At 42.6% G+C, this 14,400-nt stretch overlaps 1 protein-coding gene across 1 annotated transcript; it reads right to left on the bottom strand.

The window, feature by feature from the left end:
- Positions 1-5,589: 5,589 nt before the first annotated feature.
- On the bottom strand, positions 5,590-11,851 carry bmp2b (bone morphogenetic protein 2b). The gene is made up of 3 exons (XM_023430004.2): positions 11,425-11,851; positions 10,095-10,462; positions 5,590-6,870 (listed from the first exon to the last, which is right to left on the bottom strand). Exons 2-3 carry the CDS (start codon positions 10,447-10,449, stop codon positions 5,957-5,959), a joined length of 1,269 nt encoding a protein of 422 aa, XP_023285772.1. The 5' UTR covers positions 10,450-10,462; positions 11,425-11,851; the 3' UTR covers positions 5,590-5,956.
- Between the last annotated feature and the right edge of the window lie 2,549 nt (positions 11,852-14,400).

Below are 14,400 nucleotides of genomic sequence, written 5' to 3'. Positions count from 1 at the left end.
TAGATGATATCATATAATAATATTGAAGGTTTTTTGTCATTTCTGCTCTATTTGGTGTACAGAGCTGAAATTTGTGCATACTGCAACTGATCCGTAGGTTTTATCTGAGAATGTATATTTTTTATACATTTTGTATACTTTATATAATTCATACACAGCACATTATATTAAACAGCAATATGACTACAACAACACACACAATGGCTAGATATCGTAGGTATACAGGTTGGACAATGTTCAAATAGCCTTGGATTTCAACATTTTCCAACCTGAATTTCTCCAGCACAGCGATGTGTGACAGATGTACTGTATAGATGGATGGATAGATGGATGGAGGAGATGGTGTGTGTGTCCTTGACAATGGCAGTCCAGTGGTTTATACAAAGCTTATTACGCTAATGAGAAAAGTGTGGGGAATGGATTTGTCCCATACCACCCAGAGAAGGAGAGCCTGTTTCCTCTGGTGCACTGCATCTGGAAGCAGCCTCCTGGTAATCTGCTCTAAGTACAAAAGGTTCAGCACCAGCTTGTTCTCATAGACCACCAAGTGAGGCCCCCAACTCCATAACAGGTCTCCTTTCATATCTGGGGATCAACTGATGCTTGGTTGACTGGGTTCCAGGCCTGGAGCACCTCAAGGTGCCATATCGACACTTTGCAACTTGTGTCAATGAAATCAGTGTTAGAAGTCTGTAATCCTGAACCCCGGAGACGAGTACGATGATCATAGAGTCAGATTTACATTACCTTTCTTATCGCCATTGCTGCCAGGCAGACAGAGGGGGAGAGAGGAGACTTTGTGGTATCACCCAGACAGTGTTGGAGATAGGTTGTTGCCATCTACTGGCTAAAAGTTCATACAAGCATAAACTTTGTTGTACTTTGTACTAACGTTACAAAAAACGTGATTGTTCAAAAGTAAGAAGTGAAATATTTAGTTAAGTAAATAATATAGACAGTTATAATCAATTTTAAGTCAAATATGCATTTTTTCTATATTTCTAAAGAAGAGTGATCAAGATCTAGGCCATTCACTACATGTATTGTAGATATATATTTAGATATAGAAAACGTAGAGATATTGTTATGTGTGTAAATGTGTGACAGAGAGAGGGGTGAGTGTGTTCTGTTTTATATTGTAGCTACTTGACATTATTCACTGTATTATGAGCTTTTGCCAGCTCTGAATGAGAACGCTGATTTGAAGTTGTATGCTTGGTAATACACGAGATTTACTGTGTCGGAGATTGACATTTATTTAACAGGCATGCTGGGGGATGTCATGTAGCTCCCTTTGATTGATCTCTTTACTTCCTGCTACAAAGATGGAACGTAACCACACAGCCCCTTTCAAGCTCAGGGTGTAGGAGACGCCCTTCGGCAAGGTTCCAGGATCAGTCCGGTTCACCCCTCCCCCCAAACCTAACTGTAACCATCAGAGGAGTAAACATGACACTGACCTTAGATCAGTGTCTAGAGGCAAATTCATCCTCTAGCCTGTTTTAGAAGCCCATATGTGGTCCACATGGAACTCCTTCCTGTATCCTCTGTGGAAATGTGTTAGTCCATGAAGTGCGAGGTACACATCCCCAAGGCCATTCCAATTTGATCACAGAATCACAGTTAAAAAATAAAAGGAAAAGGAAAATGAATTGTCTTAGCAAAAACTTTACCCAATTCCTCCAGTATTGTCTCTCTTTCTATTTCATATTATTTTCTAATTAGTCAAAACAGAGAGCGAGAACATGATCATGAGAGAACTGCACACTGTCCAGATATCACGAGAAATGTGTGAGTCCTTCTATGAGACATGAGCAGCTCTGATGTTACGAGGTCATTTCCCCTGCTGCTGCCCCCCACCGTCCATCGATAAAAAGTGTTTGGCTTAAGTTCTTGCCCATCCTCTGAGGTTTCATTGCCTTGTTCAAGAGAGTATAATAATGGCAGACAACCTTTTAACTCTGTTCTATAGCTTAACAGCAAGACTACTCTGCTGTGAATACAAGGCTATATAATGGTCTCTTCCATTGAGCCTCAGCCAGAGGTAATGATTTCAGCATGTCACTCCAAGCCAACTCCACTGCGATTGCACGGATGATTAGTTCTTACAGTAATGGTAGTAACAGAACATATTTCAGGAGCAAGTTAGTGATAGTTTTTTAGCAATGTTGCTGTCATTTCCTACATGCCTTTTATAATATGAATGTATCTTCATTCAAGAAGTCAAAACTAGTGCATTTGTGCACATGTGCTCACAGGTATGCTTGAATTCAAATGTGCTTTTACTAGCAGACATACGCATGTGGAAGAATGTAAAGCTAAGATTGTATACATGTAAAATACTATTATCTTTACAGTCATTCTGGTAAAGTAATTTCCATATTTGCTCTGCTCCTGAATCTGTGGACGCCCGTCTGTTTGATGTGTTCAGAGCTGCAGCACAGATGCCACAGTCTTAGCTATGCTGGACGTCATCTCACTGGCTGTTCTCGGAATACAGAAAAAACACCATGTGCACCACCTCTAAAATTAGCGTGTGCAGCACATGAAGGAGAAAAGATCCGAAGTTAGAAAAGACTCTAAAGTGGCTGCTGTCTCTCTTCACTTCTCTACATTTTCGTGTCTCACCTTGGCACACAGCCAGTTGAGATCTCCCATAGCGACTGAGTCCTCTGTTTCATCAAAGATACACGGCATGCCACATACTTTCCAATTCTGGGCCAGCCAGAAATCTGGAAATCTGATTTTATAACCCTTATGATTTGGGTTGTTTCGAGCTGCAGATAGTTTTGGTGTGGTTTACTGCGCACCAAACAAAATGAATGCGACTTGCCACGCTAGTAGGTCCCAGCTTCCAGTGTTATGCTCATCAGTTGTGCGGCTGCTCTGTTGTGTGTTTGTGCGTAAACAAAGACAGCAAAGGACACCTTTAACTGATTTACCAGATGTTCATGGAGAAGGAAGGGGGAAATCTGTTTTCAGAGAGTGACTTTGCAGAGGTCTGTGTAGCAGGTGAAGAGAATCTTGCCAATAACACATATCTCACAGTTGTGCTTTTATAACTAAATCATGGAGTATACAGTCATACACACAGACTAAATTTTTTGCTCATCATCAATTCTTTCATGCTATGAAATAAATTGTGTTACAATCCAAGTTGTGCACATGTAGGTTAAACGAAAACGCAAACGCATGTTCTCAGTCCCAACCAGTGGCTGACCACACTTGAAGCTACTAGTCTGTGATGACGTGATGAGCCTGGAAGTCAGTCAGTAATGGTGTAGATAATAGGTCCTTATTACTTTGACCCCTGACCCCTGTTCTTAGTGAGAAGTTTAGGAGTGCTCCCAGAGGAGCTGTCTGATAATAACGTGGCTCTAAAATAAGAAGCCCCAGAAGTCGGAGGAACTGTGGCCAACTCACAGTACAAATGGAACCCAGTTCAGCTGGGATGGGGTACAGGAGGGGAGTTTCAGGAGTGCTACCCATGTGTCACCCTCACTGGAAGCAGTATTTCCACCCAACTCAATGAAAGGTTTATGGACTGGAACTATAAAGGCAAACCACTAAATCTCACACTTTTTTAACACAAAATTTTCCCCCATTCCACTCCTGACGTTACTCCTGAAACTTTTGGCAGACTTTTTGGAGTTAAGTTTTTTTATTGTTGATTTTTATCAAATGTTCATTAAGTGTGCCAGTGAAGTGACTTCCTCCTGAAGTTCATTAAAATGGTGCTGCTACTGACAGAGGTATGTGCAGCCCATGTGCGGGGCTGTGGTATGGTGTGATCCACAGAGGAGAAATGGACACCAGATGGGACCAAGGGGGGTGGAGATGCAAGGTAGAATAAAATAACACATGCAGAAGATTGAAACTGAACTGTGGTGGGAGAGGAGGAGGTGCATATGCGTGTGTGTATGTCTGTGTGTGTGTATGTTTGTGTGTGTGTATGTGTGCGCACGTGCGTGCGTGTGCATGTTGGAAGGGTATAAAATAATTGGATCGTTGCATCATCTAGAATAAACGGGTGCTGTACACCCTTGGAGGATAAGAATGGGTAAACAGACATGATCTGAGGCCCATGAAAAAAATGTGACATTTCAGTGTTTTTACTGCCTGTGAATAAAGTCTCATGGCTCCTTCTAAATGTTTTGATTTACATTTCCTATATAAGTAACAAGCGTATCTTTGTTCAATGCACATTTGTTTTTGAAGAGAAAAAGCCCACCAGGAAACCCTTGAATAGATGATTGAAAAAACAAGCACGTTGGTTTTCCATGCAAGCGTATGCATGTGTCTGAGATTGAAAACCAACATTCCATGGTCCCAATGTGCGCTCATATAAAAAACATTCTATTTAGAGCATTTTGAGCTGCCTTGTGATCCCTCCAAGTCCTTTCTAATGCAAACACAGCAGAAAATGCAGTCAGTCAAACTCCGCAGAACTCTGCCTCTCTGTTTCTCTTCTCCCTCTCATTATCTGATCTGCTATTGTGGCTACACTATAAATTTTCATCTGTGTCTTTTCTGGAGCAGTTTTAGTCTATTCAGTTTAGTCTACGTATTACATTGTTTCCACCGAAAACATCAGAGAATAAAGATATTGACTCAGGTGTTCATACTTCAAGCTGTCTCACTGTAACATATGATATGTTTTGTTTTGCCAGCCAGCCATACCCACTGTCTTAGTGAATAAAACATGACTCTTTAGCTGCTTTTGGTGTCGGTGTATGGTAGTGTTTCTGTTGCAGTTCATTGTCTGCTGCTGCTGTTGCTGCTGCTGCTGCTGCTGAGTCGTTTTGTGAAACATTCCTTGATTTTTCTTTTTCCTTCAGTGCCGAAACACATCAGAGCCTTATGAATCAGAGATGACAAAGGAAGGCAGCCAAACTCTGAAGTGGGGCAGAATCTGTCTGAGCATGTGCAGTATGTGGACAGGTGCAGGTGTGTGTTTGTTTGCGTTTAATAATTAAAGTGCCAGTAGGCTCTGTTCTTGCTGAGAGTCTGTTGTCTGTCTGCCATACTTTGCAATCTTTCATTCCCAAATCTCACGATAAATAAACCTTGTGCCCTGTCAGACCTTCCTTTGAGGTTCTGCATATTCACTTTTTTTCATTTGTTATATTGGTTAGGAACAGAAAAAAACAAACTAGCTTTTAGAAGTGCCTTCCCATGGATCTTTGCAGTGACATGTAATGCATGAAAACATGCTCTGATGTTTTCCTAATCCTCCCATGGGAGTCTATCACATTTGTGGGGTTGTAACTTGTCACTCCCATCCCATGACCCTACACCCTACTACAGTTCATTACACCAGTGGCACCCTGACCTGGCCCTGTCACTTTCCTCTCTACACTTCTATTGTTGTTGGTTTCCAATTACATTTACCAAAAGAGTCCAATGCTTGGTTTGCAATCAGTGTAGTGTGAGTTTCTTGTCGTGTGTGATATTTTTGCAGCCAATTTCTGTCAGAATTTGAAACTTTGTTATTCATGTCAGGCACGCATGTTGGCCCTTGATACAGATACATCAACAGTGGCTGGTTCACTGTAGCTGATCTGCAGTTTGAAAACTGGAGTGACCATGTTTTTTCACGATAAATACACATTATTTATTTACAAATAAAGTGGTTATAATAGAAATAAATACAAAATAAAAATCTGAGCATTATACTTCATGTGGTATTGCACCCATTTCGAAATGTACATCAGAAATACATTTTCAAAACCAGTAAAGGAATATTCCTCTGATTAAAATATTTATTTTTCCCAACTTTACGTAGACATAAATATATTCATATATAGTTTTTCTTCTTCCACGATAGCTCTGTTTGTCTTTTCTTTCATATAAATAAACGTCTTCATTGGGAAACCGGGTGTCCATAATAACCTCTGATGCCTCTTTCAGTCTTTCTTGCCCACTCTCTCTTTCTATCCATACCACTGTCAGTTGCTCACCGGCAGCCACATCCCTCCACCACCATGTCCTGGTAGTTTTTCAGGATGACCTTCTCATATTCATCCAAGTAGAGCAGGGAGATGGGGCTGAGGTCAGTGGGCACACAACAGGCTCTGGGGATGTTTGAGTTGACTGAGTTGACCAGCGTCTGCACAATGGCATGATTGGTAGAATTGAGGTGGTCTGCAAGGGGGAACGGACATTCCCCATGGCAATAAAAGGCGTGGTAACCAGGGGGTGCCACTATCCACTCGTTCCACCCCACATCACTGAAGTCCACATACAGGGCATGCCTCTTGCAGCTTGCCTTGTGCTGTTGCTTTCTGCGTTGTTTGCGGAGTGCTGCCTGACGTTTTTCTCGTGTGTGGAGTACTGAGTCCCCGCGGCCGTCGTGGCCATACGTCACCAACAAGGGCCGAGCCTGAGGCCATGAGTCCTGATCCTGGTGCAGGGACCGGCTCACCCTGACATGCCTACTACGTTTCTTGGCATGCTCCCCATCCATCTCCCCTTCCTCTGGGTGAAGTACCTCCACCATGAAGCCATGGTTGTGGCCTTTGCCGGAGGTCCACTGAGATACAGCTGGGCTGACGTCAAAGCTGTCCCAGCGGCTTAAAGAGTCCTGCACTAGCCGAGTGTCCAGCAGACGTGCCAGAGGTTCCCCGCCATGAGTGGCCGGAACTCCGAATATCTCATAAATGTTGATACGATGGAAACCCCCAGCAGGACCACTATCACTAGTGCTGCTGTTTCTGGAGCTGTTGTTAGGGGTTGCAGCTCCCATGACCTGATCCCTGTAGATACGTAGCTCTGCAGAGGTGATGAGCTCCTCATCAGGGATAGAAGTGAGGTTGAAATAGAACTGCTGGGTCGTTTTGCCTTTCAGGCTGGCCAGGGCCTCCATAGACTCTACAAAAGACAGAGGAGAGACAAACATAGTGTAAGATGAGAGGGGTATGAAATGCATGCCAGAGATGAAACAGAATTTATGCATGGTACAAGAATGAGAAACAACATCTATGATTAGAGCCTAGTTGGCTTCATGGATCCACTGTGAGCAGGGAAAGATTGGAAAGTATGAAAGGATGGTTTCTCACATGGTTTCTTTTGCTCCCTCTCACTCACACACACACACACACACAGACACACATACACCCACACACAACTTGCAGCCTTCGTTCTATGTAGCCAGCCAAGCTGCCACGTGGTTATAGTGAGTGGGTGTGGGCCATTATCATACAGGCATAACACATACATCAACACTTTGCATGTATGACTCAGTGTAATAGCAGGCAAATTCTCATCGCAATGTTATAACGTCTTTAGTGACATGCTCATAAATTTACCTAGTTAAATGTCAGAAGATGAAAGCAGCACGCTTCCATCTATTGATAAGATCAAACAAGCTCGTAAGCCTGACTTAAAATGTCACATTTGCCCGATGTAAATCAGCTGCTGTATACGATTCCCACTATCAGTGCACATGGAAAAAAAGGTATATCATATATTGAAGTAAGATCAAAGATCAAAATGGAAAAGAGTAATATGGAAATCAGTTTACAATTGATTAGATAAACAATAGCATAAATGCCAACTGTTGCATTAACCTTTACAGAACTGACCAGCTCAGAAATGTCACTGGTAAATATTGTACTGTTAAAAAGCTGATACCAGGAGAAGGACAGGATACTGTTAATATGAAGGTTCTGGATAAAATGTTTAGACCGCAAAGGGGAAGGTGCGTATACAATGTTTTATATAAACAGCTTAAACTATTGAAACTATTTTATTTTAAAACTATTAAGTCATCAAGAGTATATGTAGGCTATATATATAAGTATACATACTTGAGTTCATTCATTGGTATTCCCCTCTATAGTGCAAAGCAAGTAAAGGCTGCAATCTTCTTTAATGCAGCCCCACTTTGAACTGTTACTTTATGAAGATCATAGATGATGTATAGACACACTTTTTAAAATCTTTTTGGTGTGGTAAAATAAACACAAACTTTGAACTCAGTGCTTTTTCAAAGGAGGCATTTAGGAAATTCCAGCATCTCATCCTAAACCTCCCTCCAGAGGCACAAAGACCTCAATTAGGCCTATCACTCCTCATTTGGTGTGGGAAAGCCCCCTGTCTCTCGTTCCCTCTCGTCTGTCCCCAATCCCCCTCTTTCTTTCCTTCCTCAGCTCCCAAATCCCTTTCTCCCTCTGTTCTCTTAGTCCCAAATCCTCTTTTCATTCTGTCTCCTTCTCTGTCACTCTTTCTCTGTTTCTTTCTACAACAGCGTTCTCACTCTCTCCCTATCTCCCTCCTTGAAAGAGCGGCTGCGTGAACAAGTTGAGGCTTGTCAAAAACGTGTGAACCACAGATATGAGTGTATCAACATTCCTAATTTCTCTTAGTGCTGCATGCCAAAACAAAAGATAAAGGCTAATGTTGGGTCATTCATCACGGACCTGTCTCTGGCAGCCACTTCCTGTGTAATAGTGGAAATGTTCTATTTGGCATGGAAAATAGTAATTTCTGAAAACTGATAGCAGTGAAACTAATTATCTGAGTGAAATTAATATCAGCAGGCATATGTGATGAATGATTAGGGCTGTTGGCTTTGATGTGCTGCACTTACATCTGTAGATACATGCTTATTATATGGAGCAGACATCAATTGCATGTCTGTTGACGTGGGAAGACTAACAACCTCTGCAGCTCTGTTAGCATAGGATGAAAGAGCCAGGGAGCGCATGTAAACACAGTCAGAACACATTTGTAATAGCCAGTGGTGTAAAGGTGTGTGCTGGCCGGGTGCAGAGGTTTCCAGTAGTGGGCAGGGAGCAGTCACTCAGCCTCACTGGCCCGGGCCAGGCTTGTTTGTAGTGTGTCAGTGTAGCCACTGGGTGTCATTGCACTAGGCCTCTGGAGAGCACCCAAGCAACCACTCAGCCACCCCTCTGACTCACCCCTGATGGAAACTTCCCCACTCAAACACTTAGGACTCTGTATAAGAACTTTGTGTAGAGCTCCTATGGACTCAGTAACTTGTATGTTGTAAAAACTGGGCCATAGGAAATTGAATGGTTGATACAGTTGGTATATGTTTGACAGTAAAAGTTCCATCTTTTTTTTTGTCATACATAAATTATTTTAATATCATGAACAGCTGCGCCTCTCTGCTGTTTGGCAGTTAAACTTAATAATTAAATAAAGTGCTAGCTATGTTTAATTTTCACCTGTTAGATTATTTAAGACAGTTTAGAATAACCCACCTCATCAATAACATTGTATAAACACATACTGTATGACTGGTGAATTAATGCACTTTCCCCAGCCCTATAAACCTCTGGTGTGTGGCCGTTAGTCATCTGAGCAGCATATGTTGCCTTGGAACTAAAATTTGCAATTGAACTGAAACACTGAATTCAACAATCAGTGGGTATCCAGCATATAAACTAAGTGAGCAATTATGGTGTTATTGGAACGTGCGTAATGGCGCACAGCGCAGAGAGAGGGGTGATTTGGAAAGAGTAAGACGCGCAACCCCTCCTCCCCCCTTCACCAAAGACTAATTTCAGTCCTGTTAAAAATGACTCAGAATTCAGTCTGACACGATGACTTTGTCATAATGCGTGTTAGTATAATGTCATGTCGTGTGTTATTGAAGTAACGGGGTGATGACTATCACCTGCGCAAAGGCACACCGCCCTTTATCCTGCTCCTGTGGTGCGTGTCTGGAAAAACAGTTTTCAGAGCCCACGCAAACACCATCAATTATTAAGAAACAAATTACCCCAGGGATACCACCGCCCCTTGATGTCTCTGAAGCCTGTGACAGCTCCGCCAGGGCAATGTTTGGTTAAAGGTTGCATCACAACATATATGAGAGTTAATTTAATCGTGCATGAGATGCTTGTTTGTAAATCGTGACAGTGATTTTCAAGCTATCCCAAACTTATTTAAGAGTTACAAATAACTTGGACGCGTGTCACCTGTAAATGACTAACCCTCCATAAAACAGTGAAGACTCTGAAGTTCAGTCTTAAGGCACTGAGTCATGTTTAAATATAGGTTTGGGTTGTCTGAGAGAGCCGATGAGCTCTCCGGCTGACAGGTAAAGGTATGTCACTAATACATACCTTCATGGTGAAAGCTTCTAATCGTGTTGGCCTTGCTGGCGGCTCTATCTGCGTGTTTCCCCATGCTCTTGGGTCGTTTAGTGCTGTGGTCTCCGTTTGCTGAGTGCATGCGGTAAAGGTCCACCATGTACTGCGGCACCACGGCTTGCTTGCTCGGGGTCGGTCTGCGCCTCAGTCCAAACATATTGAGAAGCCGAAGCTCAAACTCGTTGAGGAAGCTCTCCGACTGCTCCGGCGTCTGCTTCCCAGATTCGCTGTATTTCCTCCGGCCGACCTCGGGGATAAGTCCCGTAGCACCTTCCAGCAACACCTGAGCGAGCAGCAGAACCATGAGAGAGCGGACCACGGCGACCATGATCAGTCAGTCCCTGTGGAGAAAGTTGGTTTCTGTCAATACACTGGCGCTGAGGTATTGACATGAGGTAGACACAGCAGGGGCTTCACTGCAGCATTCCCCAAACTGTGTGTGATCCCTCCAAACAGTAGGAATGATTGAAGAAGAGCAGGTTAAAAAGGGAAGACACCTCTTCACTTTGAAGTACAACAAAAAAGGGGCTGTGAATAGCAAGCCCCCCGGCAATATAGCGCGTCTAACTGAAACAGAGGATTGATCTTAACATGAACAGAAACGCGAAAATTTCAAGGTGAGGAAGTTTTGAAAGAGACGAACAAAAAAGGGGGAATGACACGAGAAAGACAAATCAAAGAAAGTTGCGGGGGAGACTGCAGACAAAAAGTCTCCAGTTAGAAAAGATAAGAAATCATGTTTAGTGAAATGATATGAAGGGAAAGAAGAATCAAGTCGGCATAACCCGAAAGATCACAGAAGAAACATGAAAGAATGTAGTGAGGAAAAAGTTAAAATACACAGCAGCAGGAGAGGCAGTCAGACGGTGCTACAAGCCTCTATTTGCAGAGGCTTTGACGGTCATGTATAATCATAAGGGATAGAGTTACTTCAAGAGGCTCGCAGGTGTTAGATCTGACGTGCGTACCAGGGCCAGATGTAGCCCGGGACAGGAACATCAAAAGCATCAAAAACATCAGTCTCATTTGAGAAGCACAACCTCCCAACGAAACAACTTTTTTTTTTTTTTTTTTTTAACTGTATTTTTCTTTTCACTGTGTTTTCCCGACATTCAGAATGGGAACGCTTTAACTTTTACGCACACACCCTATAAGCCTATATAGTGAGTAACAGACGAGTTGCAGCTGTAATGTAAAAGTTTCCTCGTGACGGAAGTTATTTCATACCTGCTGACATTATTAAGATTTCGTTTTCTAGGGAATATTGGAACAGTTTAACAAAAACCAATCAGCCTTGTTTTACCTGACGAGGAAGCGCTGTGTCCGGTCGTCGTTCCACCTTTGGGCTCCGATAAATTCCACATTAATTCGTGTTTAATCCACGCTGCTTCTCCTTGGGGGACCAAAGACAGCCCATGCCCTTCGCCGATCGCCTCTCGCACATATTCTCACCAGCTGCAGTTCGGGTTAGGTCTTGGTCAGTACGGAAAGAAAAAAAAAATATGTTAAGTCTATGAGGAAGCGGGCTCGCGTAGGCAGGACCGATCTAAGTATAAAGCATCTTGGTTGAACATCTTCAAACAAGAACAACTCGCTGAGACAAAAGTTGAGCCGTGCTGGCTTTTTGGAGAGATAAGCGCACTCAAGTGTCGCTCCTTTGGACCTTGTTGCTGAGAGTCGGGGAGCGCGTCACCTCTCCTCTTTGCGCCACAGCGTAGTGGTTCAATTGATTGGTGCCTTCTCTTCCCCAGCGACTCTTTTTGTCGTACAGTGATGTCACCAAGGGGCTGTCAATCATTTGCCCACTATAAAGCACCTCCTGCGGACCACTAACCCGGAGGCTCAGGACTTTTTCATGTCTAACGATGTCAAATAAGCACACATTAGAGCCATGCAACCCCATTTTGATAAGATTTGCCTAAAGGAAAAGTTTGTTTTGTTTTGTAACTTGTGACTTTTGTACAGTCTCTATGAATGAATTATTTCTATTTCACATGTCAGTGAAATTTAATTATTCCATAAATTACTGAGGACCCCTTTGCCCCCCTGCTCAATGATCCTTGTCTCCCCCTGAACTTTTAAGACATCAGCATATATATTTGAGAATAATCTCTATCCTTATTACAAGCAACTCTTTTTCTCTTGCATCTTTACATATCCTGGAAAGTCACACCATAAAAATAGTTGTTAAGTCAACAGTTAAAACCATACTGTTGCTTTTAGTTGTGTGTTTTTGGGTGATTTTCCATACATAGGAATAGCAATCGCCTATTTGCTTAATGCTTTTAAATAACATCAAAATGGCTTGTTACCCTCCCAGGGATGTGTAATATTCCTGTGAATTTGACCACACAGAGCAAAAAACACCCAAACCCATGTGTTTTTTATAAATAGATAATTGGCCGAGAGGTGTTAATAGCAGGATCAAACACGTTAAGCTTTTGGAATAAGGCCAATAGATAATGGCATCACAACGTGTTGATTTTGTGGTTTTAAAGGATTAGAGCCTGCGGAGGGACCATCACATCCTCCTGCTGAACTTCACTGTGTGTGTGTGTGTGTGTGTGTGTGTGTGTGTGTGTGTGTGGGTGGGTGCTTGTTCATGTGTGTCTGACATCAGAGCTGCGTTATCCATGCTTCCCACCGGCTGGATTCATCTTTTCATTACATTACAATTCACAGCAGTTCATCAATATATCAGTGGCAGATTTTGGCAGCAAATATGGGTGTCTCATATCTACACTACGGTGTGAGAGCAAAGTGAGTTAGTCTCAAGAGAAACCCCATCAATTTCCCAGGAAGGCTGTATTTTTTTCGCTTACTTTTTTGTAAAACTCCACACTTTAAAACTCTCTGGGCTCAAAGAGGCTGCTTGGTCTGGTGTATATCTCATCTTTTTTTAACATATGTAAAATATTTTTCACTCATGTTGAAAGATTCATCTATAGGCTTGATACCTGAGTACCTGCTTTATTTGTACAGTGCAAGCCTTCAGTGGCAGAGAGGGATGAGAGAAACTATTGCTGTGTTGTTTTTAGCCTGTGGGGTGTAGTCAACAGCATTAATGTTTGGGTCATCTCCATAAGAAAAGCCCCCACTGATTCCCTCTAGTGACTTCCATTAAGTGATGATGGTGGGGCAGGCGGCTGTGTTTTGGGCAAAGCACCGGGCCTGTTTTCTTCGCAGAGATGGCAATAGATTAAATCCCCAAGAGATCACAAGATATCTTTGTCTCCTTTCAGGACAATAACATTTTATGAGGGATAATCCCAGATCATCCACTTAGCAATTAAAATGCAGAGAGGCCAGTAGGTGCATGCCATTACCTGACTGGCAGTGTGCACTGTGTCTTGGCTTTCCCTTAGCTGGATCCAAGCACTTTTGATTTTAAACTGTTTTGGTGAATCGCTTATGTTTATTTTGTTTTCCAGATTGTTTTTGCTTTTTCATTTAATTACCAGAATCAATTAGAGGTGACGTATACTGTCACATACTTTCTTTCAACCTTTTCTAATTGAGTTATTCCACTCCATTCCACTTCATTCATTCATTAATTTATTAATCCCTTCATTCATAAAGTCAGGGTGTGGGAGAACATGTTAATTCATTCATACTGCTTAGATTTGCTCCATTGTCGTGTTAATCTGTTGGCAGTGATAGTTGGGTCTCTGCTGTTGCCAAAACACCACTTGGTGAACCCAGTGCTCTAAACTCAAACCCAGGTAAAAGCTGCTCGGCATTTAGATGCTGTAGATTGGCAGATAAGGCCTCACACACTAAGCCGTGAGTATCTTTAATTACCCGAGTGAGAGGATTAGAAAGAGGGGGCTTTATGTGAAGCTGTCTCCCTCTTTTTCTTTCTGTATATGTAAGTGTGTGTTTGGTTTGAATGAGTGGGCATGTGAAAGTGTGTGTTATGAGGGCATGTACACGCACACTGTGAGTGTGTGTGTGTGTGTGTCTTGGCACAGCTTGTGTTAGACCAGCACTGAGGAATGTGTCTAGCCAAGGCTGTTGAGGCAGTTGATCAGTGATGGCCAGAGTGGTTTGAGAAGATCATGCGGCTTTGATACTGTATATATCATTGTTTTGAGCCAGATACATCATGCTTATCTAATCGCTGCCGCTGATCCAATTACATGCTGATTGAAAGGACAACATCTCAGAGCGAAACCCTGGCAGCCAAAGAGGGCATGTACAGATATGCTATCTGAAACACAAATGAACGACCTACTGAGGAGGGCTCTGAGAGGTTAAACTGTGACTCAGCCAGACAGTG

The sequence above is a fragment of the Seriola lalandi genome, unplaced genomic scaffold (genome assembly GCF_002814215.2).
Source record: "Seriola lalandi dorsalis isolate HSWRI2012SDOR001 ecotype SW California unplaced genomic scaffold, Sedor1 jcf7180002054901, whole genome shotgun sequence".
NCBI lineage: Eukaryota > Metazoa > Chordata > Actinopteri > Carangiformes > Carangidae > Seriola > Seriola lalandi.
The sequence above is the reverse complement of the archived record's forward strand: the minus strand, read 5'-3'. Positions and strand labels throughout refer to the sequence as shown.